A 22,063-nucleotide genomic window follows, 5' to 3' on the forward strand; every position below is an offset into this window, starting at 1 on the left:
CTTGGATGTGGAGTTGAGTCCTCTTTACCTGGGCCCAGTGTACTCTATACATATCCATTTTGGTCAATATAGTTTTACCCTTACTAATAAAAAAGCATAAATAAAAGATAAAAAGAATACAAATCATATAATATAATTCCATGCTATTAAACACACAATTTCATATGCATTCATAATTTTTTCTAATAAATTGAATATAACCAAATTAATACATGAAAAAAAACTCTTATCTCAAATTGGGGGTTCCCAAATGATACTTTAAATCACCAAATTTGGTTCAATATAATCAAATTCAACGTATCAAATACTAATTTCTACCACAAACTAACACAAATTTGTACTAAAAATTTCGAATCTTAACAAAACAAGAACAAATTCAAATAAATTAAATATGAACAAATTAAGACATGAAAAAACCCTAACCTCAAATTGGGGGTTCCCAAATGATGCTTCAAATCACCAAATTTGGTTCAAATTTGTACTCAAAATTTCTAATCGTAACAAAATAAGAACAATGTTTAAATGTAGGAAACATACCTTATCTCCCTCTTTTATATAATAACTTTCCCAACTTTCGGTTTCAACTTTGTCTCACAACATTTGGCTCTTTAATCTGAAGCAACGGTTGCCTGAAAGGTCTGGCTCGTTAGGTCATCCGACCGTCTTTTCCTTTCCTTCTCATCCTCGGCCTGCTCTGCGATACACAGAGAAAAAGGAAGGAGGAAGACGTGAAATAGCATAGCAAAAACGCTGGACCATCTAGCCTTTTTTGGCTGCCACGGGTCAAACAATAACCAGCTCTCCCAGACTAAAAGATGCTAGATGATCCAGCATCTTTTGTTTAAAAAACGCCGGATGGTCTAGTATTTTTTAGGACACGTCAAAAGGGAAGATGAAGTCCCCCCCCCCCCCCCCAACTTTTCTTAAATATTTTTAAATAAAATAAAAAAAAAACAAAAAAAACACCACGTGCTCCATTCCCGCTCTACTCGCTTAGAAATTCTTGTGTACGTGGATAGTGTCCGGCGTTTTTTTTTTTAACCTCGTTTTTCCCCGGCATGCTCCAAAAATTATCTGGCCGATTTCAGCTTGAATGACGAAGACACTTCATCACAGCCAGACGAATCTCATCAGACGGTCTATCTATTCCTCGGATAGCCCGGCCTGGTTCCCTCACTATCTTAGACTGATATTTAAACGCGCTTTACCCACACAGCACCCATTCACTGTGGGTGGTAGAAGATAGTAAGAACATCCGAGAAAGAGCTTGGCAATGGGGTTTTGGTTTTGGAGAGCCGTGGTCGCTGGGTTTGTGGTTTCTTCATCATGGGTTTTGAGCGCAGGAGCTGATGGTTCTTCTTTACCCCCGTGCGATTTCCCGGCGATTTACAACTTTGGGGACTCAAATTCCGATACCGGCGGCATATCGGCTGCATTCGAGCCAATCCGAGCTCCCTATGGCGAGACTTTCTTTCACAAACCCGCCGGGAGGAGCTCCAATGGCCGCTTAATCATTGATTTCATAGGTAAAAAATTAACCAGAAAGAGAGAGATTCAGAAATGAAAAGCCCTTCATAAATCTCTGTTATTTCTTAATTTTTTTCTCCGCGAGGCCTAATTTTGGACTAATTGTTTATGCAGCTGAGCGCTTAAAATTACCTTACTTGAGCGCGTACCTGAACTCGATCGGAACGAACTACCGGCACGGAGCAAATTTCGCCACCGGAGGATCCACCATTAGGAGGCAGAACGAGACCATTTTCCAGTACGGGATTAGCCCGTTCGCTCTGGATATGCAGATCGTGCAGTTCGACCAGTTCAAAGCACGTACCGGCGATCTCTATAACCATGGTTTGATTTTTACTGCTTTTAAATTAGATTTCATCTGCAAATTGGACCATCAGACGTCCTATTGATTGATTTGTTTATTTATTTGCTGGGGAATCGCGATGTCTAGTGAAGAATAAGCGGGGGGCTCGTAAGCTACCGGTGCCGGAAGACTTCTCGAAGGCGCTTTACACATTCGATATCGGACAAAATGATCTGTCGGTGGGGTTTAGGACGATGAGTTTGGATCAACTTCGGGCAGCGATTCCGGACATCGTCGGCCAGTTAGCCACAGCGGTTCAAGTAAGTAACGCCGAGTTTTTTCCTCTTTTATCTTTTTTTTTTTAATATATTAAATAATAGGAAAATATTTCCCCTAATAGCCTAATCTCGCTTCTTAAAAAAAAAATATTATTTAATATATATTTTTAAAATATGATAAATTAGGAAATAAATTATTCTGTGTAATAAATTATTTTTTGATTTATTATGCAGAAGAATTTATTTTTAAAATATATATTTTTATATTAAATATAAAGATAAATATATATTTTTGAATAAATCTCAAAATTTTAAAATATATATTTTTATATTTTTCACTAAATATCAAAAATACTATTCTGTTTAAAATTTTAAATTAAAGCGATTCACATATTATTTTGGATACCACAATTTAATTTTTAAAAGTTGCTAACAAATGATCCTAGTTTGAATATCTTGTTGATAATTAGGCGGAATTATATTTAATAAATAATAAATTAACAAAATGTAAAAAGAATTATTTAGAATTTGAAAAGGTTTTTATTTACTGTCCCGCAACAAATTCCCGTCACCGGTTTTCTCTCCTCTCTAGAAAATTGTCACCGATTTTTCTCCTTTCTCAGCCGAAAATCTATTTTTTTCAATTTCTTTATTTATTATATTTTCTGGTTATTTACACCCAATTTTATACCTTTTTTATATGTATATTCAAAATATTTTTTTTAAAAAGCTAAATTTTTATAACTTTTTAAAATTTTAAATATTAGAAAATAAAAAATATCTTCCAAAATTAAGCGAGTCTTTAACATTTTTTTTTTCTCATTTCTTATAATAAAGATAATCCATCTTTACTTTGAATAATAAATGTATACATAATTATAATATCTTAATCTTCTTTCATTTTTTTTTATTAATTGAACAAAACAATAAGTGGAAACATCTAAGAAGTAGTCTTAGAAAGAATATCTCACATAATTAGAATCCACAAATAAATACATTAATTTCAAAAATCTTTGACTTAAGAATATTTAACCTCAAAAAGGCCAACACACTTTTTTTTTTCTCTTAAAAAGAATCAACTTTTTACTTTGATTTTTTCTATTCATTGATCATAAAAAATCAGTTAATAATTAAAATAAAAAATTATATTTGGGAATAATATATATATATATATATGTTGTGTCATTAATATTTGTTGTGTCAATATATATATATATATATATATATATATTAATTTTAGGTACAATTAAAATTGGTAATTTAAAATAAAGTTCAAATTTTCAATTTATTATACAATAAATTCTTTTAATATATTTTTAAAAAAAATGATAAATCGGGAAATAAATTATTCTGCATAATAAATTATTTCCTGATTTATTATGCAGAATAATTTATTTCTCAACTTATTATTTTTTTAAAAAATATATTAAATAATTTTTTTTTATGGAAATGACACACGGCAAATCTCGCTACTCCAAGTAGCGAGATCACGTCAGGGTTATTCTGGGAAATATTTTCCCAGAAAATGTATTATTTAATATATTTAAAAAAAAAAAAGGATAAAAGGGGAAAAAACTCGAGTAACGCCCCATGTTAATTAAGCACTTGTGTGTCTTTACTTTTTGGTATTGGTGTGAGAAATAGAAATAGGGCTTTTGCTAGATGAGCCTTTTTCCGTGGGAGTTTTTATAAGGACTGCTGAAAAGAGCTCTTCTTTTTGTCATTTTCGCCAAAAAAATAAAAATAAAAAATTACATGGAGGTGCGTTCCTTTTAACTATTTTTTTTCAAAAGAAATAACTTTTGTTAGAGACTTCAAACTGTTTTTTGAAATTTTAACTATAAAAGTGCTTCTATCTTTGTTTAAGTGTTTTGTTATATGCGAGCACTCTTTACTTTAAGCTGTTTGATTTGCGGAATGGAATTAAAGGGAGAAATAAAATTTAGGCAGGAATGAATGTAGGAATTCAGTTTAAATTTCTTTACTCACTATCTCCTCTCAAGTTATTTTAGGTCTACCTCTATCCCTTCTACTGTCCCCCACAGTAACTAAGTCACTCTTTCTCATAGGTACACTATGTGACCTACGTTGTAAGTGTTCATACCATCTAAGTCGTCCCTCCTTTATCTTATCTTTTATAGGAGCTACTCCTAACTTACTACGAATATGTTCATTCCGTAATTTATCTTTCAATGTTATACCACTCATCCATGTAAGCATTCTCATCTCGACAATTTTTACTTTTTAGATATTATGTTTTTTCATCACCCGACATTCCGATCCATATAGCATAGCTGGTCTTATAGCTGTCCTATAAAACTTTCCTTTCAATTTTAAGGGTATTCTACAATCACAGAGCACACTTGAAGCACTTATTCATTTTACCCAACTTGCTTTAACTCTATGCATTACATTTTCTTCAATTTCTCCTTCAGCTTGCTTAATAGATGCAAGGTATCGAAATCCACAAGTGTTATTTATTTTTTCATCATCAAGTTTAACTTTATCTCCAATATTCCTCCTATCATTATTAAAATTATATTTCATATATTTTGTCTTATTTCTACTTATCCTAAAGCCTCTAGATTCCAAAGCTTCTCTCCATAACTCTAAGTCAGTTTCTACTTCGTCCCAAGTTTCGTCAATTAATACAATATCATCTGCAAACAGCATACACCATGGAACCTCCTTTTGAATACTCTTAGTCAATTGGTCCATCGCTAAAGTAAAAAGATAAGGACTCAAAGTAGATCTTTGATGTATTAACATTTGTAATACCATTACACTATTTATACTTTTATATATAGTATAGATATAGATATATTATAAAAAATTACTTATTTTAAAATTATTTGATTTTCCTTTCAAAAGAAAAGAGTATTTTTGTTAAAAAATTAATTTACGTTATCTTACTTTTATATATGGTATACAAATTTACTTCTTTTAAGAATGTTGATCTCTTATAAAAGTCTACTTTTAAAAATAAAATACTTTTTCCCATAAATATCATTATAATTATATCTTTTAAGAATTTTTTTCCTTTTTTTTTAAATATGATTATTTTTATCTATAAAATAATTTACATATTATATTTACATATAATACGCATTTATGCTTATGCATGACAGCATTTATATAAACAAGGAGGGAGGGCATTCTGGATACAGAACACAGGGCCTTTTGGATGCTTGCCAGTAAACCTATTCTATGTCTCGGATCCGGCGCCGTCAGGTTATCTTGATGAGTATGGGTGCGTCAAGGCTCAAAATGAGATGGCTGTAAAGTTTAATAGCGAGCTCAAGGATAGAGTAACCAAACTCAGGGCAGAGCTTCCAGAAGCTGCAATAACATATGTGGATGTCCATGCTGCTAAGATTGGGCTTATCAGCAGTGCAAAGAAGGAAGGTAATAATGCTACCCTCTGAAATTTTAACTAGTATCTTAATTGAAAGCCCTGCCAACTGCCAAGCTTCATTCCCTTTCCAATATTTGATTTATATAAATGAGAGTGAAATCACATTTTCCCCTGAAATGCTGATCCTTCCTTTTGTTCAACAGAATTGTGATTCCAATTCCTGTCTTCCATGTAGTAATTTCAATTCAATTCTTGACTCTCTTTTTAAAAGGTCAATCATAATGTTCACCAAACGATAAAGAAGGAAAAAAAAGAGGAACAAAGAAACAGAATATGCCTCTCTTTCAATGACAACAATAACAAAAACTGCAATAACAAAAACAATAGCGGCAACAGAAGTAATAATAACAAAATTATAATAAATGAAAGAATTTCAAAAAATAGTAATTGAAATTGCAATTCTGTTCTTAACTCTGTTTATTTTAAAGACAATTATAATATGTGTTAAATAATAAATTCTACAAAATTGAAACACAAGCTAGTCATCTTTGGCAACAACAACAACATCTTTATTGTTGCTATTATGTTATATAAAATGTGAAAGATGTTAAGATCTGAAAAGGTTAGTCTTTCCAACAAAATGAGCGTATTTTTTTTAATTCTATTGCAACCATCACTTAAAAATATTAATCATCTGAAAAGAATCAAAAATTGTGAAGCCAACAGTCATTCTGTGTGATTAACCAAACATAGTCATTGTATTCCAACAATGGTTCTGTTTCTATCTTGATTTTATCCATATCTAATTCTTCTCTTTCTTCAATTGCATTCTGTGAACCAAATCTAGTGTTGAAGTTTGAGACCATGAAAACTTAGAGAGACGAGCAAAGATTTATGCATTACAATTACAAACAAAAAAGCTTGTGATTAAAGTTAACCAAACATAGTGATCATATTCCAACAATTTTATGCATGAAAACTTCAATTGAAAACATTAGAAAGGACAATAAATATCATGAGAGGGTACATGGAGAACATGGTTATGTAGATAAAAATGAGTATGGTCATATGATCATAAACTTCGACAGATCATATGATCTTATAGCAATGAATACATGCTTTAAGAAGATAAATGAACACTAAAAAAGCTTGGTTGATAGACTAGTATATAAATTATTATATGTTCTATGTTTAACTTCATTAATAGCCTTGGGATTTAAACTTGTTAGGGCTAGATAGAAGAAGTTAGGATTTAGTTGATGTGAAATTTGTTAAAAAAAATGAGGATGATGGAGTTTTAAAGACAAAACAGGTCTGCTAGAAATGTGTTTGTTTGTTGCATCTGCAAATGCGTCTGAGGAAGCATCTGTTTGATGCTTCTGCAATTGCATAGGAGAAAGTGTTTGTTTGATGTGTCAGTAGATGCATTTCTCTAATCGTTTGATTGATGTGTTTGTCAAGCGTTGATAGATGGATCTAAGGATGTCAAGATACATTTCATGCAGATTTGGTTTTCTAAATAAATGATATAACTTATAAATACAAACTGAATTCTCAAATATATTCATAAGATAAATGATCTTCATATGCAAACTCATCTTAGATACATTTATAAGATAAAATGCAATATAGAGTTTTGGCAAACATTATAATGACATGCTCACAAGATATATGAATATTAAAACTAATGTTTTAGAAGTCATAAAAACAAATTCATAAGCATACTAAGTAATTTAATGAAAGGAAATATGGGGAAGTTATTTTAATAAGCTATTTAATGAAAGCCAAGTTAAAAATAAAATGCTTAAACTTGGAATTAACAAATAAGGAAAAAGTTAAAAATTTGATATTTATTTGCAAAATTAAATTTAATGAAATTAAATTTGGATTAAAAATATGAAAAATGAAAAACTATAGGATCAGATGACATCCCAATGTAGTTTGGAAATGCCTAAATGATAACAGAATTATATGGTTAACTAATTTATTTAATACAATTATAAAAATTCAAAAAAATGCCAAACAAATGGAAGAAAAGTATTTTAATACCTATGTACAAAAATAAAGTAGATATTCAAAATTGCAATAATTATCGTGGAACTAAACTTATGAGTCATACAATGAAATTGTCGTAAATGATAATTGAACAGAGATAACGTTTGAAATGAGGATCTCAGAAAGTCCATTTAGTTTTATGCTTGGTAGATTGACTACAAAAAGGTATATATATCTTGTAAGAAGATGAATGGAAATGTTTAGGGAAATAAAGTGGGACTTGCATATCATTTCTATTGACTTAGAGAAAGAAGGGTGCCTAAGGAAGTTACATGATTAGTGTTAGAAAAAGAAAAAAGGAGTATGCAATAGGTATAATGATATCATTAAGAATATGTATGATAGAGTTATAAATAACATTAGGATTATATGTGATATGTGGAGAGTTTAGGGAATTTCCAATCACAATAGTTGTGCATCAAGTATCTATGTTAAACCCTTACCTCTTTGCACTAGTGATGGATGAACTTACTAGGAGTATCCCAAATGAGATGATGTATGTTGTTTATAGATAGTGTCTTGATTAATGAAATTAGGGTAAAGTACAATCTAAGTTAGAATTATAGAGAGAAACTTTAGAATCTAGAATTTTTAAGATAAAATACAAATAAGACTATAAACTGTGTAATTTTAGTCATGAAAGGAGGAGTATTGGAGAAAAGAATAAACTTAATTGTCTATAAATTATTAGCACTAGTAGATTTCGCTACATTGGATTTACTATGCAAGCTGAATGAGAAATCCAAGAAGTTGTTATACATAGAGTTAAAGTAGAGTGAGTAAAATGGAGAAGTGCTTTAGGCATGTTGTATGATCATAGAATACCCCTATGGCTATAACAACTATGATGTATGGATCAAAATGTCGGACAATAAAGAAATAACATATCTAAAAAGGAAAAGGTTTTTGATGGAATGTTAAGGTGGATGAGCAGTATAATGTTGAAAGATAAATTAAGGAATGAACATATTCATGGTAAGCTACATAGAACCCTTGCAGAAAATAAGATGGGAAGGGCCGTTCTGATGATTTGGGCATGTGCAATGTAGGGCAAATGGTGTACTAGTAAGGAAGAATAAGCTAGTTATTAAAGGGGTAGAGGTAGACCTAAAATACTCTAGAATGAGATAGTAAGGATTTAATAGCTTTTAAATTATTGGATGAAATTGACCACGATCGTGTAAATAGGAAAAAAAAGTTTCATGTAGCTGACCTCAGTGGTGGGACTTAAGGCTTAGTTTGTTGTTATTGTACTTTCTTTTTTCCCTCTTAGGCTTGATAAGCCCAATACCTAGGTTTATTAGGGCACCACATGTTGGATAGTAGGTTGCCACATGTTGAGCTTTTGAGCCTTTGATCAACTTAAATGTATGTTATAAATGCTTTTGAGGGTGCATCTTTCAAGTGTTAATACCTTTCATGTACACACACATACAAACAAGCACACGTATAAATTATACATATATATATATATATATAAGTGTATGTATTTATATATATAAAAGCACGCACACACACACACATATATATATATATATATGTATATGTATTTGAAAAATAAATAAATAAAATTTAATATAATTTTGATGAGGTTCTTTGGATGATTGGAAGGTTTGATTAAGCAAGTTCGACTTAAGAACTTGCATAAATTGGCCAATGACCTTGTTTTGTGTAAGTTAGTCACGAAAGTCTCAATAGGATTATAGCTTGGTCTATTTTCATACTTGGAGATGAAAGTAGGCATACATCATCCTGCAAGTGCAAATGTATTTTTTGGGAATACCAACATAGTTGGTGATTCCTTGCAGAAATAGTTGACTTAGTCTAGGGGTGGATTGCTGAACCTAAATCTTGTCATATTCTTTCTATTTAGCACAATATTTCTAGAATATGTTGCAACTTTTTTGACATCCCTTCCCAGCTAATTTAACTCAACAGAGGTTCAACCAAATATTTTTTTTTTTAACTATTCAAATGGTTGGATTTTTTAATTTTCGTTTCTCCACCATCAATTATCCCATATTCATGATCTTTCCTCATGAGCTTAGGAATACTATCGAACTAATACTTGTGATTTCTTTAGTGCAACTTCAACTGATTAAGTTTTTTCATGCTTATGTTGCATTGATGTCTAAGTGTAATGCATTGCATTTAGTTATGCAAACATGAGCCATGTGTCTTTGTAGGGTTTGTGACTTGAAGGAAATCCATCTTGGCCATTTGTGAACACTTGATCTATGTCATCCCTTTGCAATATTTAAATGCATCTTAGGTATTACATAAATTTTCTTACTTTTGAATTGTTGGTTCCGAGTGCGCGCAACGGAAGCCCTCACACGCAAACCCACGAAACAATCACAGAACAAGCAATGCAATCACTCAATGATGAACTATATAGAATAAGCAATCACTCAAGAATGAGAATAAACGAAAGCAACAATCAAAGTCACAAGATTTACATGGTTCGATAATTTGCCTACGTCTACGGGAGCAGCAACTGAATCTTCACTATCAATAATATCAAGCTTACAACTAGGGTTACAAAATATGATTACATACGAACCCTAAGCATATAGGAACCGTAGAACCTATCTAAATCATCCTTGTAGCAATCCTTAGAGGAAAATCTTCTGATCCCCCAAATCTACTGATTTCCAAATTCAAACATCGTAACTTGCGCTGAACGAAACCGTTGATGGTTTGAAGCCGAGAAGAATTCCTTGCATTTTGCTTGAAACCGTTGATGGTTGCACTCAAACCATCGACGGTTATCCTTCAATTCTGAAATCGTCGCTGGTTTTCATCCTGTAGACTTCTCTCTTGTTCCTCATTTCATGATGCTTTCCCGGTGCGTGCATTCCACTCAAAATATGAGTCTCAAACCTAACAATCTCCACCTTGGCGAATATTCACCACTTACGAGAAAAATGAAAGCATAACCGCTGCTCCACCTGGGACAGAAAGATTGGGGCCGCCTCCCGTCTAACACCTGGAGACGTAAACCAAGTTCAAGCAATGCTTAAACTTGTCCATGGTAACAAGAATTCCACCTAGCTGAACACTTAACTCCTTGAACAATCCTTTAAATCACAAAGCTACCTTGGCAGTCTTAGTCACTGCCAAGTACTCTGATCCAATTATAACTAGTGCAACTCGAGACTGTATCCTAGACTTTCAACAATTTGGCCTTCCCCTAACATACCCTATTGTAGGCCTCCTATCATCCAAGTCCCTTGTGTAGTTTGCATTCACGAATTTCACAACTGATGGATCACTCTATTGCCTACCGAAGTACCCCACTGCATTGGCGTAGAAAACCTTTGACACGTCTCGAACATCACCGTCCGTCCTTGGGTACTAAGCGGTAGATAGTTTACTTTGATTCACCACCGGTGTACCACCGTGAGATAACCACCATCTCCTTGCGGTTATGACCACAAAGTCACCCTGAGATAATCCCAATCTCCCTATAGCTTTATACTTGCGAATCTCCAACCCAAGAATCCTCTTGGCTGCACCCAAAGCCTCCATGTCAAATTCCTTTCCCAACAGAGTCTTTGACTGATTTACCTAAGTCGGAACCTTCCCAGCAATTGGCATGTCACTCACATAAAACAACAGAATAATTGCCCACTTGCCTCCTATCTCCCTCTCCCCCTTTAGCAGCTCCACCAACCCCCATGTCTAATTCTTATACAGTAACTCCATCTCTTCCACTGTGGCTCCTATCCACTTAGCCTTCTCTTGGCTGTGCATTGTCTCATGAAAGGTAGTAGGATCCTTCCTGTTAGTAAAGAATACATAGGACATCAGATCATCAAATTTATACCTGAGTAGTGGTCTGATAGTGCATTCGAGCCCATTGTGATCCTGTTGATATCTCAAGCTTGAACTCCTTGCATTATGATCAATGCCATCTCTTTCCTGAGTTTGTAACTCCACTTGCATCACAATCTTCTTTTTGGTATCGTTTATACTATGATGCTACAAGTCTCCTAGGGTGGAACTCCCTGCATTTTCGCCCTAAATCTCCAACTCCACTTGCACAACATGTTTGTTGCTACTGCAACTTTCTGGCACCTGTTTCTCTTCATATACCTGAGTACGCTGCACCATGGCTTTAATACCAAAAACCATGTCTCCACCGATCACGACCTTGTTTGCCATTGGATCACACAACTTAAACTCATCTTTCTTATATTCTAGAAAGATGTACTATCTAGACATTACACCAAGGTTAGATCTCACCTCACTAGAAACGTGCATGGCTGGACCTCTGAACACTCTCAAACCAGAGTGGTCTACCGCATAACTTGTCCAAACCCCTATTGCAACTCTCCTATCTAGTGATACCTTTGGCGATCGATTAATCGAGAAACATGCCATAGTCCCAGAATTTACTAAGAAATTCCTTGCAAGCCTTGCATACAACCTGCCATGCTAAAAAAACTTCTTGAACACCAACGTACTCAACTCCAATGTCTGACCTGAGGAACTTTCACCCAGTCTGGTACTCCACCTCAGCCACAAGTTAAACCTGACAAACATTTCCAACTTGTGTTGAATGAGGTACCCCCAGACCTTTCGTGATAAACTCACAAAATACCCATGTCCAATCCATGATGCTACCCTCACTGGTCCCCAAACATCCAAAACGATGTAGTTAAGAATACCCTCCTTTTTGTGTGTGGTTGTTTTACACAAAATGGTATTATCTGACTCAAAACTTTTAGCTGCAGTTCCACCTACAACTGTGTTACCCAACAATTCATAGAGATTCCTTGCTAACCTTTGTCCTATCATCACCATCAAGACGCCTTTGCACACCTTCATTGTCCCACTTTCTGACTTGTAACTATATCCGTTACAATTCAAAGTGCCAAAAGATATCACATTCTTCTGTAGATTAGGTACATGCCTTACACCACATAACGTCCTTACCACACCATCATACATCTTGGTGTGCCTTCGTTAAATTGATAGGCGCTCTTATGGTTGGGTATTAGGTGTCCAACTAGATAATAAAGTTTAAAGTTGGTGGAGGCATATCTAAGGGTGGCAGAAAAGAGTGAAACTAGGGTGGAAGCCATAATTGAGGCCACTAAGTTGTGTAAAAGCTCATATCGTTGCTTGGACATTGTTTCTCATAGCTTAGTAATAAACCATAGCAGTTATTATCACTTAATGGGGATATTTCATATTTGCCATTGGAATGAAGATTGAAAAACAAACAACCATGGAGTTGCAAAATTTTGTTATAGAAGCATGGAAAGGGAGATTGAAGTGATCAATATAATAGGGTGGCTGGTTGGGAGCACTAAAGATTCAAGTACCACTAAGACTCCATTTAAGAAGAGCTTTTGCATTTGCTAGTTGTGGTGTCCATTACACGTTCAAGGTTGGATCTTTCTAGGCAAGTAGTGAGCAATGTCAAGGAGGACCTTGAGAAGAACCTTGTTGACCAACTTGTTGACTCTAAGCAAAGATTTAACCAAAATGAGATAGCAGGTAGCATGAGGAAGATGAAGTTTCATCCTAAATCCTAAACTAGTGACTTGATTGTTTAACTGCCTCCTTTTTAAACACTCTAATCTTTAGGTTTAATGAATAAAATTCACTTTTCCCATCTTACTTTTACGTGTGTTCAAATACCTTCTTCTATAGCATTAATTCTTAGCAAAGAATTTATTTAAGTTGGTCATAATAAGGTTGAATTTGAAATGATCCCTAATTTTTTTTATTGGAGTTTGACCAACTTTTGTGAAAAAAATAGTGATTGTTGAAAAGAAATCCATTCAAGATGTGCTTTTTGTTAGTAGGATAGACAACGAATTTACCATAAATTGTTCTACATTTATTTAGGAAACAAGTATGTCAAACCTACCATAAACTGTTGTACAGTTATTTAGGAAACAAATCTGTAAATATCTTTCCTGAATTAGGGGTCAATGCTTAATGTTAGGAGATGTTATAATTAGGATGCTTAATGTTAGGAGATGCTGTAATTAGGAGATATTGTAATTAAGGGATATATACCATTGCTATAATTAGGAGATATTGTAATTAAGGGATATATTGTAATTAGGGAAAATGACTTCTATATAAGAAAAGGACCACTTGATTGAGGGTCATTGAGCAAATCTGACATGGTATCAGAGCCACTCTCTAAATCAACCCTATCTTTGGTACAATTTCCATGGTTCTAGGCTCTGGTTTTCTGGTTTCTTGGGTGTGGGTCCTGGTTTGTAGTTTTTTGGTGAATTTCGAGAGATTCTAGCTATGGCTAACAACTCCAACTCATAAGTCTTTCAAACTCGGTTTACAGGGAAGAATTATGATGCCCAACTCATCTTGCTGCCTATTCCCAAGGTACACTTTGTTTAGTAATATTTTTGTGGTTTTCAGAATCTTTGGGCTGAGTTTTCCGACGTTGTCTATGCCAACGTGTTGGTCGAGTCTCTCTATGTTGTTCAAGCAATCCATGAAGCTAGCAAAAGAGACTAGTTTTTAATAAAGTTAAGGCCATAATTCAAATCTATTCGCTCCAACCTGATGCACAAGGATCCTTCACCATCTAACGTGTGTTTTGGAGCACTTCTTCGAGAGGAACAACGTCGTCTTACTCAATCTTTGCTTTCGCAAGAGAATGCTATCGCATACGCTACTCAAGGCAAGGGGAGGGGTCGAGACATGCGTACGGTTCAGTGCTACAGCTGCAAAGATTATGGGTATATTACTGCCCATTGTGCTAAAAAGTTCTGAAGGTACTGTAAACAGACGGGGCACGTAGTCAAAGAATGCCCAACACGTCCTTAAAACCTACCCATGAATGCTTATCATGCTACTGCTACTGGCCACACTTCGGATGGGGTAACCAACGCGCAAAATCTCGCTCCAGTGTCACCTTCCACTGCTGCTACACTTGCCCTTATACCAGAAATGGTGCAGCAAATAATTGTGTCGGAATATTCCACTTTAGGGCTGCAAGGTAAGGGTACTATACCCTCTCAATCTTGGCTTGTTGATTTCGCTGCATCCAATCACATGTCCAATTCTCCTGATATGCTTAGTGTCACGAGCTAAGCTTGTTCAGGGCATTATGCTTGCCTGTGAGCGCTTATCTCGTGTGCTTGGGATGGGTCTCCATCATGTAAATACTAATGTAGGGTTATTTTCTGCTAGTAGAGTCTTTGTAAGCCAAATATAGCAGTATGACTCCTCGGTCACTTTGATGTTTCCTAGTGTCAGGATGATAATTACATAAAAACCTCTTTAGGGGAGGGTGAGTGTTCATCAGTCATTGTAAAACTCACTAGCAATTGTCAACGTGTTTAGCCTACTTGCCTCCCTCGTTAAGTACAACATGTCAACGGAGGATTTGTTAATGAATTACGTTTGCTTCCATGTTTATTGTTTGGTTGCCACGGCTTTCATGAATGGATTACTGTTTCCGCTGCTATCTGATTGAATGTTAATGAAAGTGTTTTGTGGATGAATGTTGGTAAACGATAGGCTGGCTAGTTAAGCAAGAGAGCTTTGGCTAGCGCCGCACGGCCCCTTCACAACGGTGTGAAAAGAGGCGGACCGTGACACTTAGCAATGTTTGTAAGTAAACTGGTTCTTCTAATATTCAAGTTGCTCATGGTCATCTTTTACCGATTACTGGGGTTGGTGATATCGCACCATCACTCACTAATATTTTTGTATCACCTGGGCTTTCTATGAGTCTTATCTCGGTTGGACAATTAGTGGATGATAATTATAATGTTCAATTTTCTCGTGATGGTTGTCATGTGCAGAATCCGGTGTCAGGGAGGACAATAGCGAAGGGGCCTAAAGTTGGGAGACTATTTCCATTATACTTTTCCATTCCTAGTATCATTTCTTTGGCTTGTACTATTGTTTCCAATAATTGTGAAGTATGGCACAAACGTTAAGGCCATCCAAACGATGTTGTTTTATCACATTTGCTGAATTCTGGTACAAAAAGATTCTTCTTTGCCTCATGCTTTGTCTTTTGATTGTTCTACATGTAAGATTGGAAAAAGTAAGATTCTTCCCTTCCCTTCTTTCGGGAGTAGGGCAAAGAATTGCTTTGACCTAGTTCATAGTGATGTATAGGCCATTACTCTTGTCATTTCTCATGCTTATTATAAATATTTTGTGACATTCATAGATGACTATAGTCGGTATACTTGGGTATATTTTTTGCCCTATAAATCTGAAGACTTTGCTGTTTTCAAATTATTCCTAGCATATGTTGAGAATAAATTTACCACTAGCATTAAGACTTCACGATCTGATTCTGGTGGAGAATATATGTCTCATGAATTTCTTGAGTTTCTTTGTCACAAATGAATTGTTTCTGACCGCTTGTGTCCTTATACGCCTTAACAAAATGGCGTGGCTGAGCACAAAATCCAACATTTGTTAGATGTTGCTAGGACCTTGTTACTTGCATCTTCCGTTCCTTCTAAATTTTGGGTTGAAGGTTTAGCTACAACAGTATATTTGATTAATAGGTTGCCATCTAAAGTGCTAAATTTCGACTCTCCATACTATCGTCTACATAAACAGCATGCTAGCTTTCTTAACTTGCACACTTTTGGTTGTGTCTGTTTTGTGCATCTACCTTCGCATCAACGTCACAAACTCTCTGCACAAGCTGTGAAATGTTTCTTTCCTAGTTCTCTTACATCATCTCCTGCAGTTTCTGTTCTTCCTCACTTTGATGATTTGATATGCCCTTCTAAACACTTCAAGCTTGGTTTTGTGTATGAACACCGTTGGCCAACTCTACCCCTTCCTGAGTCTGATCTGCCACCTGATCCTAATCCTGTTTTGCATCCTCCTCGACGATCTGGCCGTGCTTCTCATCCACCGGATAGGTATGGTTTCCCTTATACCTCCTTCATGGCTACCTTATCAATTGTGTCAATTCCTAATTCCTACTCACAAGCTGATAAACATGAGTGTTGGAGAAAGGCTATGTAGGAAGAACTTAAAGCTCTTCAAGAAAATTGGACTTAGGACATGGTCCCTTGTCCTTCTCATGTCAAGCTAATTGGGTGTAAATGGGTTTTTTCTGTGAAACTTCGGCTTGATGGGTCTGTGGACCATTATAAGGCTCGTTTGGTTGCCCTTGGTAACCGCCAGGAGTATGGGGTTGACTATGAGGAGAAATTTGCTCCTATTGCTAAAATGACCACTGCGTGTACTATTATTGCCATTGCAGCCTCTCAGGGATGGTCCCTTTGCCAAATGGATGTGAAGAATGCATTTCTTCACGGTGATTTATAGGAAGATGTTTACATGACACCTCCTCTTGGCCTCGGCTCGTCGTTGACGTCGAATTTGTGCAAGCTAAAGTGTTCACTGTATGGTTTGAAAGAGGCTCCTCGGGCTTGGTTTGATAAGTTACGGGCTACCTTACTTTGGTTTTCTTTCATCCAAAGCCAGTATGATTCCTCGTTGTTTCTTCGTATGACTTATGTTGGTATTGTTCTTCTTCTAGTTTATGTCGACGACCTTGTCATCACTGGGACTGATTCCGCTCTCATTGATCAGCTAAAGCAACATCTTCATGATTCCTTCCATATGAAGGATCTTGGTCCTCTCCAGTATTTCCTCGGTTTGGAAGTTTAGTCCTATTCATCTGAGGTTTTCCTACATCAACATAAATACACGAAGGACTTGATTTCCTTGTCTGGTTTGTAGGACTCCTCTTCAGTGGATACCCCTTTGGAAGTGAATGTCAAGTATCGACATGAGGAGGGGGATCTCCTTCCTGATCCCACGGTGTTTTGACAGTTAGTTGGTAGTCTCAATTATCTCACTATTACACGACCTTACATCTCCTTTGCTATCTAGCAAGTTTGTCAATTTATGCAGTCTCCTCGTCACCTTCATCTTGCAGCGGTCCGCCGAATTATTCGATATCTCCGGGGTTCCTCTTACTGTGGCTTGTTCTTTCTCCTGGTACTCCTCTTCGCCTTGTGGCTTTTAGTGATGTTGACTGGGTCCTAATACTTGACGGTCTGTCACTGGGTGGTGTATGTTTCTTGGTGATTCCCTTATCTCTTGGAAGAGTAAGAAACATGATCGTGTTTCCAAATCTTCGACCGAGTCAGAGTACCGTGCCATGTCGGCAGCCTGCTCGGAGATTGTGTGGCTCTGTGGGTTACTTACTAAAATAAGTTTTCCTTAGTCTCCTCCCACTCTTCTTCATGCTAATAATACGAGTGCTATTCGGATCACTACAAATCCTGTCTATCACAAGCGTACCAAACATATCAAGGTAGATTGCCATTCTATTCGAGAAGCTGTCGATACTTGGGTTATCTCTCTTCCACATGTCTCAAGCGACCTTCAGATAGAAGATGTCTTCACCAAAGCTATGACACTACTACGTCATTAGTTTCTTGTTGGCAAATTGATGCTTCTTGATCGACCAACATCAATATGAGTGGGAATGTTAGTAGGATAGACAACAAACTTACCATAAATTGTTCTACATTTATTTAGGAAACAAATTTGTCAAACCTACCATAAATTGTTGTATAGTTATTTAGGAAACAAATCTGTAAATATCTTTCCTGAATTGGGGGTCAATGCTTAATGTTAGGAGATGTTGTAATTAGGAGATATTGCAATTAAGGGATATATACCATTGCTGTAATTAGAAGAAGTTGTAATTAAGGGATATATTGTAATTAGGGAAAATGACTTCTATATAAGAAAAGGACCACTCGATTGATTTTCATCGAGCAAATTTGACATTTTTGCCTTAGCAAGTTGTGGGTGTCCACACATTTAGGGTTTTTTTGGATCATTGTAGGCTAGTAGTGAGTCTGAAGCTCCCGAAGGAAGACCTTAAGAAGAACCTTGCTGACCAATTTTTCACCTCTAAGAAAAGATTTAACCAAAATGAAATAGGGGGTAGCACGAGGAATATGAAGTGTCATCTTTAATCCTAGACTAGTCGTCTAACTACTCAGTTTAACCACCTCTTTTCTAAACAATATAATCTTCAAGTATTATGAACTAACTTCACTTTTTCCCATCTTACTTCTATGCATTAATTCTCAAATGATTGAATCTCATTTGATTTCAAATTTGTAAATGAAGCTTGACTAACTCTAGTGAAGTCAAACCTTAATAATAGCCAATACAAATGACTACCTTTCCTTCATATGTTAAAAATCTTCAATAAAATAATGGCTTAATGAAGCCTTTGCCCTTTCCCTTAACATCCATTACAGTTTGCTAGACTTATGGAAGTAAATGATTCAAGAAGCAAACTGTAGGGATATGTGGCTTGTTCTCTAAGCCAACATGGCACTTGTTGGGTTGATAAAGGTTTAAATCAATAATAGGTTTAACTTGACGTGATATTTCTAAACCTTTTGGTGTTAGGATATTAAAGCTTCATATTGATGGTAGGTCATTCTGATTTGGTACTTCAGCACGACATTTGTTGAAAGTAGGTTTAACCTACCTTATAATTGTAAAGACATTAGCACCAGATTGCTAAAACTAAAGTTGGTAATAGATTTTAACCAACCTAAAATTTATGAATTTGTTGGTGATAGGTTTTTGAAGCTTTATGGCTCTAGTAGGTTTTTATTGACCTTCATGCTAAATTCCCTTAACACTTTGATTGTAAAATTTTTAAATTTTCTACATTCCATGTTTTAGGCAATGTGTTCCTTTCAAAACCTTGAGTTGATATGTCGATCAACGTGGACATTCCTAGTTGGGGGAGATATTTCTTATGTATTGTACCTTCCTTGTTATTGAAGCTTTTTTAAAAAAAAAAAAAAAAGAACTCCCAATATCTAATTCTTAATGTTTTACTTTAGCATTGTGACACCTAGCCATTCATTAGTTGATATCCTATCATTAAAATGACGCATCTTCTTTAAGCTTTTTTAATAGGTCTAAATTGACCACATGATCATTGTTGTTATGATTCATATGTTGTTGAGTGCAAAAAGTGATTATACCAACCTAAAGTAATATGAACTGCTTCAAATCCTTACACCATGCTAAGGTGGTTCCACTCTCGGGAGAGCTTGCTTGTGATTTTATAAGCCCAAGGAATCTGGAGCAATTTGTCCATGAATCACCTTTGAGTTAGAATAATCCATCTTTAGAGGTAGGCTAAGATTTCTATCCTCAGCATGTTCATATTCTTATGGGTGTCATACCATCGTAAACTAGATTTCAATTCCTAGATCAATCCCAAAATATTCATTTATTCAATTATGTCCTTGTTGATCATGATTATATGAGGAACATTTTACTTGCACACTGAGGACCTCCATGTGAAATTGGGAGTTGCTTTATTCATGATGTAACCTAAGGGATCAGTCTCTACCCTTTTGATAAGTTAATTTGTGATCTCAATTCGAACTTTATGTTGACACTTGGGTCGCTTGAAGTGATCCAAAAAAGTGTCCATAAAAGAGGTTGGATGGGTGTTAAATCAGTGATAGGCAAGACAATGGTTCATAAGAATAAATTCCTCAATTGATAGTAAAAAGGGTTTTCTTTTGGTCAAGAGGATACAAATTGATCTATTTGTACATCCAATATGCATCCATGAGTGCCAGTAGCTTGTGACTGGATTTGGCATTAAATGGTTGATTGATTTTGAGATGGGGTAGCCGTCTTTGGGATAGGTCTTGTTCAAATTAGTGAAGTTAATGCTTGTTCATCCTTGCCATTAATTGTCTTCACCATCAACATGTTGGCAAGCTAGTCCAACCTCTCATGCGAACTCAACCTTAATCACCTTATCTACCTCATCACTTAATGCTTGGTTTGGCTTGGCTTGTTTAGTTGCTTAGAAATTGTCACATTAAGTTTATGGACAATGAACCATGGATTGATGCATGGAATATCTTCTATCATCTATACAAAGATGATACTGTTGGTTATGAGAAAATGGGTTACTTTTAATTTCACTAGTCATTCCTGTAAACTAGAGCCAATCTGCAAATACTCAATGACTGACTCCTCGGTTAAGTTTTGTTTCAAGTTTTGGTCTTTGGTTGGCCTTTTGCCCCAACCATTTGTCTCATAGGTTCAAGTTGTCAATGGCTACAATAAGTTGTATCTTTTAGGGGGGGGCGACATAGCATTATTGGAGTTTATATTGTCCAACCATCACTTTTTTCAACCATGATGTGTGTAGAGTATTTCATAACAGTGGTAAGTGGAGGTGATGAACTTCATCAAGTTTCAGTAAGCTCGGTTATTCGAAGATGACTTGTATATTAAGCTTGCATATTTTGGTTGTGTACACATGGTGATTGGTAGAGTTATGACCCCTTAGGGTTGTTCTGATTCTAATTTGAGTCCCACAAGGAGGATGTTTACTAGGCTCAGCCTTTCATTGCTTATCTTCATCTTCATGTGATGACCCAACCTATAGGTTAGTTATCCATTGCTTCCATCCCAACCTTAACTTGTCATTCTTGCTACCTATGGTCCATACCTTATTTCTGTGTCACTTGTTCTTAATGAGGTGTTCAACCTTGTTTCTAAAATCGCAACATTAATTGGTGTAATGTAAGGGTCCTAATAAAATTGGTAGTGCCTACAAAGAGTAACATGGTTTTTAGCCTTTTTTTTTGTTTTGTTGATTATTATGAAACAATGAGAATGCATGATCATCTGACCTTCCTTTTCTTTTCCTTTGTTTTTAACTGTTGATGAGATGAGTTTAGATTTGGTGTTAATGGAGTTCTTATAATATATGTTTGCGACCTAAAACGAATGGCATTTGTTGACAAATTGATTGTAAAGAAATACTAGCCCAAAAATGGCAAAATAACAGTGGGCAAAGAAAAAAAAAAAAAAATTGATGCTAGTTTTCATGTACTTATTTCATGTATATGTATGTTTTAATTTGCAGGATTTGGTGATCCGCTAAAGGTGTGCTGTGGGTACCACGTCAAGTACGACCATATATGGTGTGGGAACTGGGGAGCCCTGAACAATCATACTAAAGTCTACGGCAGCCCTTGTGAAGACCCTTCAACCTCTGTAAGCTGGGATGGGGTGCACTATTCTCAGGCCGCCAATCAATGGATTGCGGATCACACCCAGAATGGTTTATTGACATATCCCCCAATTCCAATTACGCATGCATGTCATCGGCTGTGAGTGTGACGAGGCAGGAGAACTTGGGGGTGTATTAAATTTGGGTGTTGGAAGTTGGGGTAAGATTGCTTTGATTTTTTTGATAACCAAATGCAAATTTGAGAATTTTCATAGAATAAATGACGCCCCCTTATCCCTCCACCACCCACCAAGTCACAATAAAATTAAAAATGAAATAAAACTTGTTCACATTCCCATCTTTAGTCATATATATATATATATATATATATATATATATATATATATATATAGTATAAATCATTCTTGGACAGTTATTTTTGTTTTTTGAAAGTAAGAAAAATTTTAAAATAAATAAATTTCTAGTGTGTGTATATATATAAAAGTATGAATAATTATAAATTAATTTATAGATAAAAGTATCATAATCGTTCAAAA

General features: G+C 35.4%; 1 protein-coding gene across 1 annotated transcript; it reads left to right on the forward strand.

Annotated features, from left to right (window-relative positions):
* Positions 1–991: 991 nt before the first annotated feature.
* Positions 992–21,856, forward strand: LOC131147948 (GDSL esterase/lipase At5g14450-like). The gene is made up of 5 exons (XM_058097625.1): positions 992–1,526; positions 1,642–1,851; positions 1,958–2,130; positions 5,217–5,493; positions 21,420–21,856. The coding sequence occupies exons 1-5, from the start codon at positions 1,274–1,276 to the stop codon at positions 21,668–21,670; spliced, it is 1,164 nt and encodes a 387-aa protein (XP_057953608.1). The 5' UTR covers positions 992–1,273; the 3' UTR covers positions 21,671–21,856.
* Positions 21,857–22,063: the final 207 nt, after the last annotated feature.

Source organism: Malania oleifera, chromosome 2 (assembly GCF_029873635.1).
Source record: "Malania oleifera isolate guangnan ecotype guangnan chromosome 2, ASM2987363v1, whole genome shotgun sequence".
Taxonomy (NCBI): Eukaryota; Viridiplantae; Streptophyta; class Magnoliopsida; order Santalales; family Ximeniaceae; genus Malania; species Malania oleifera.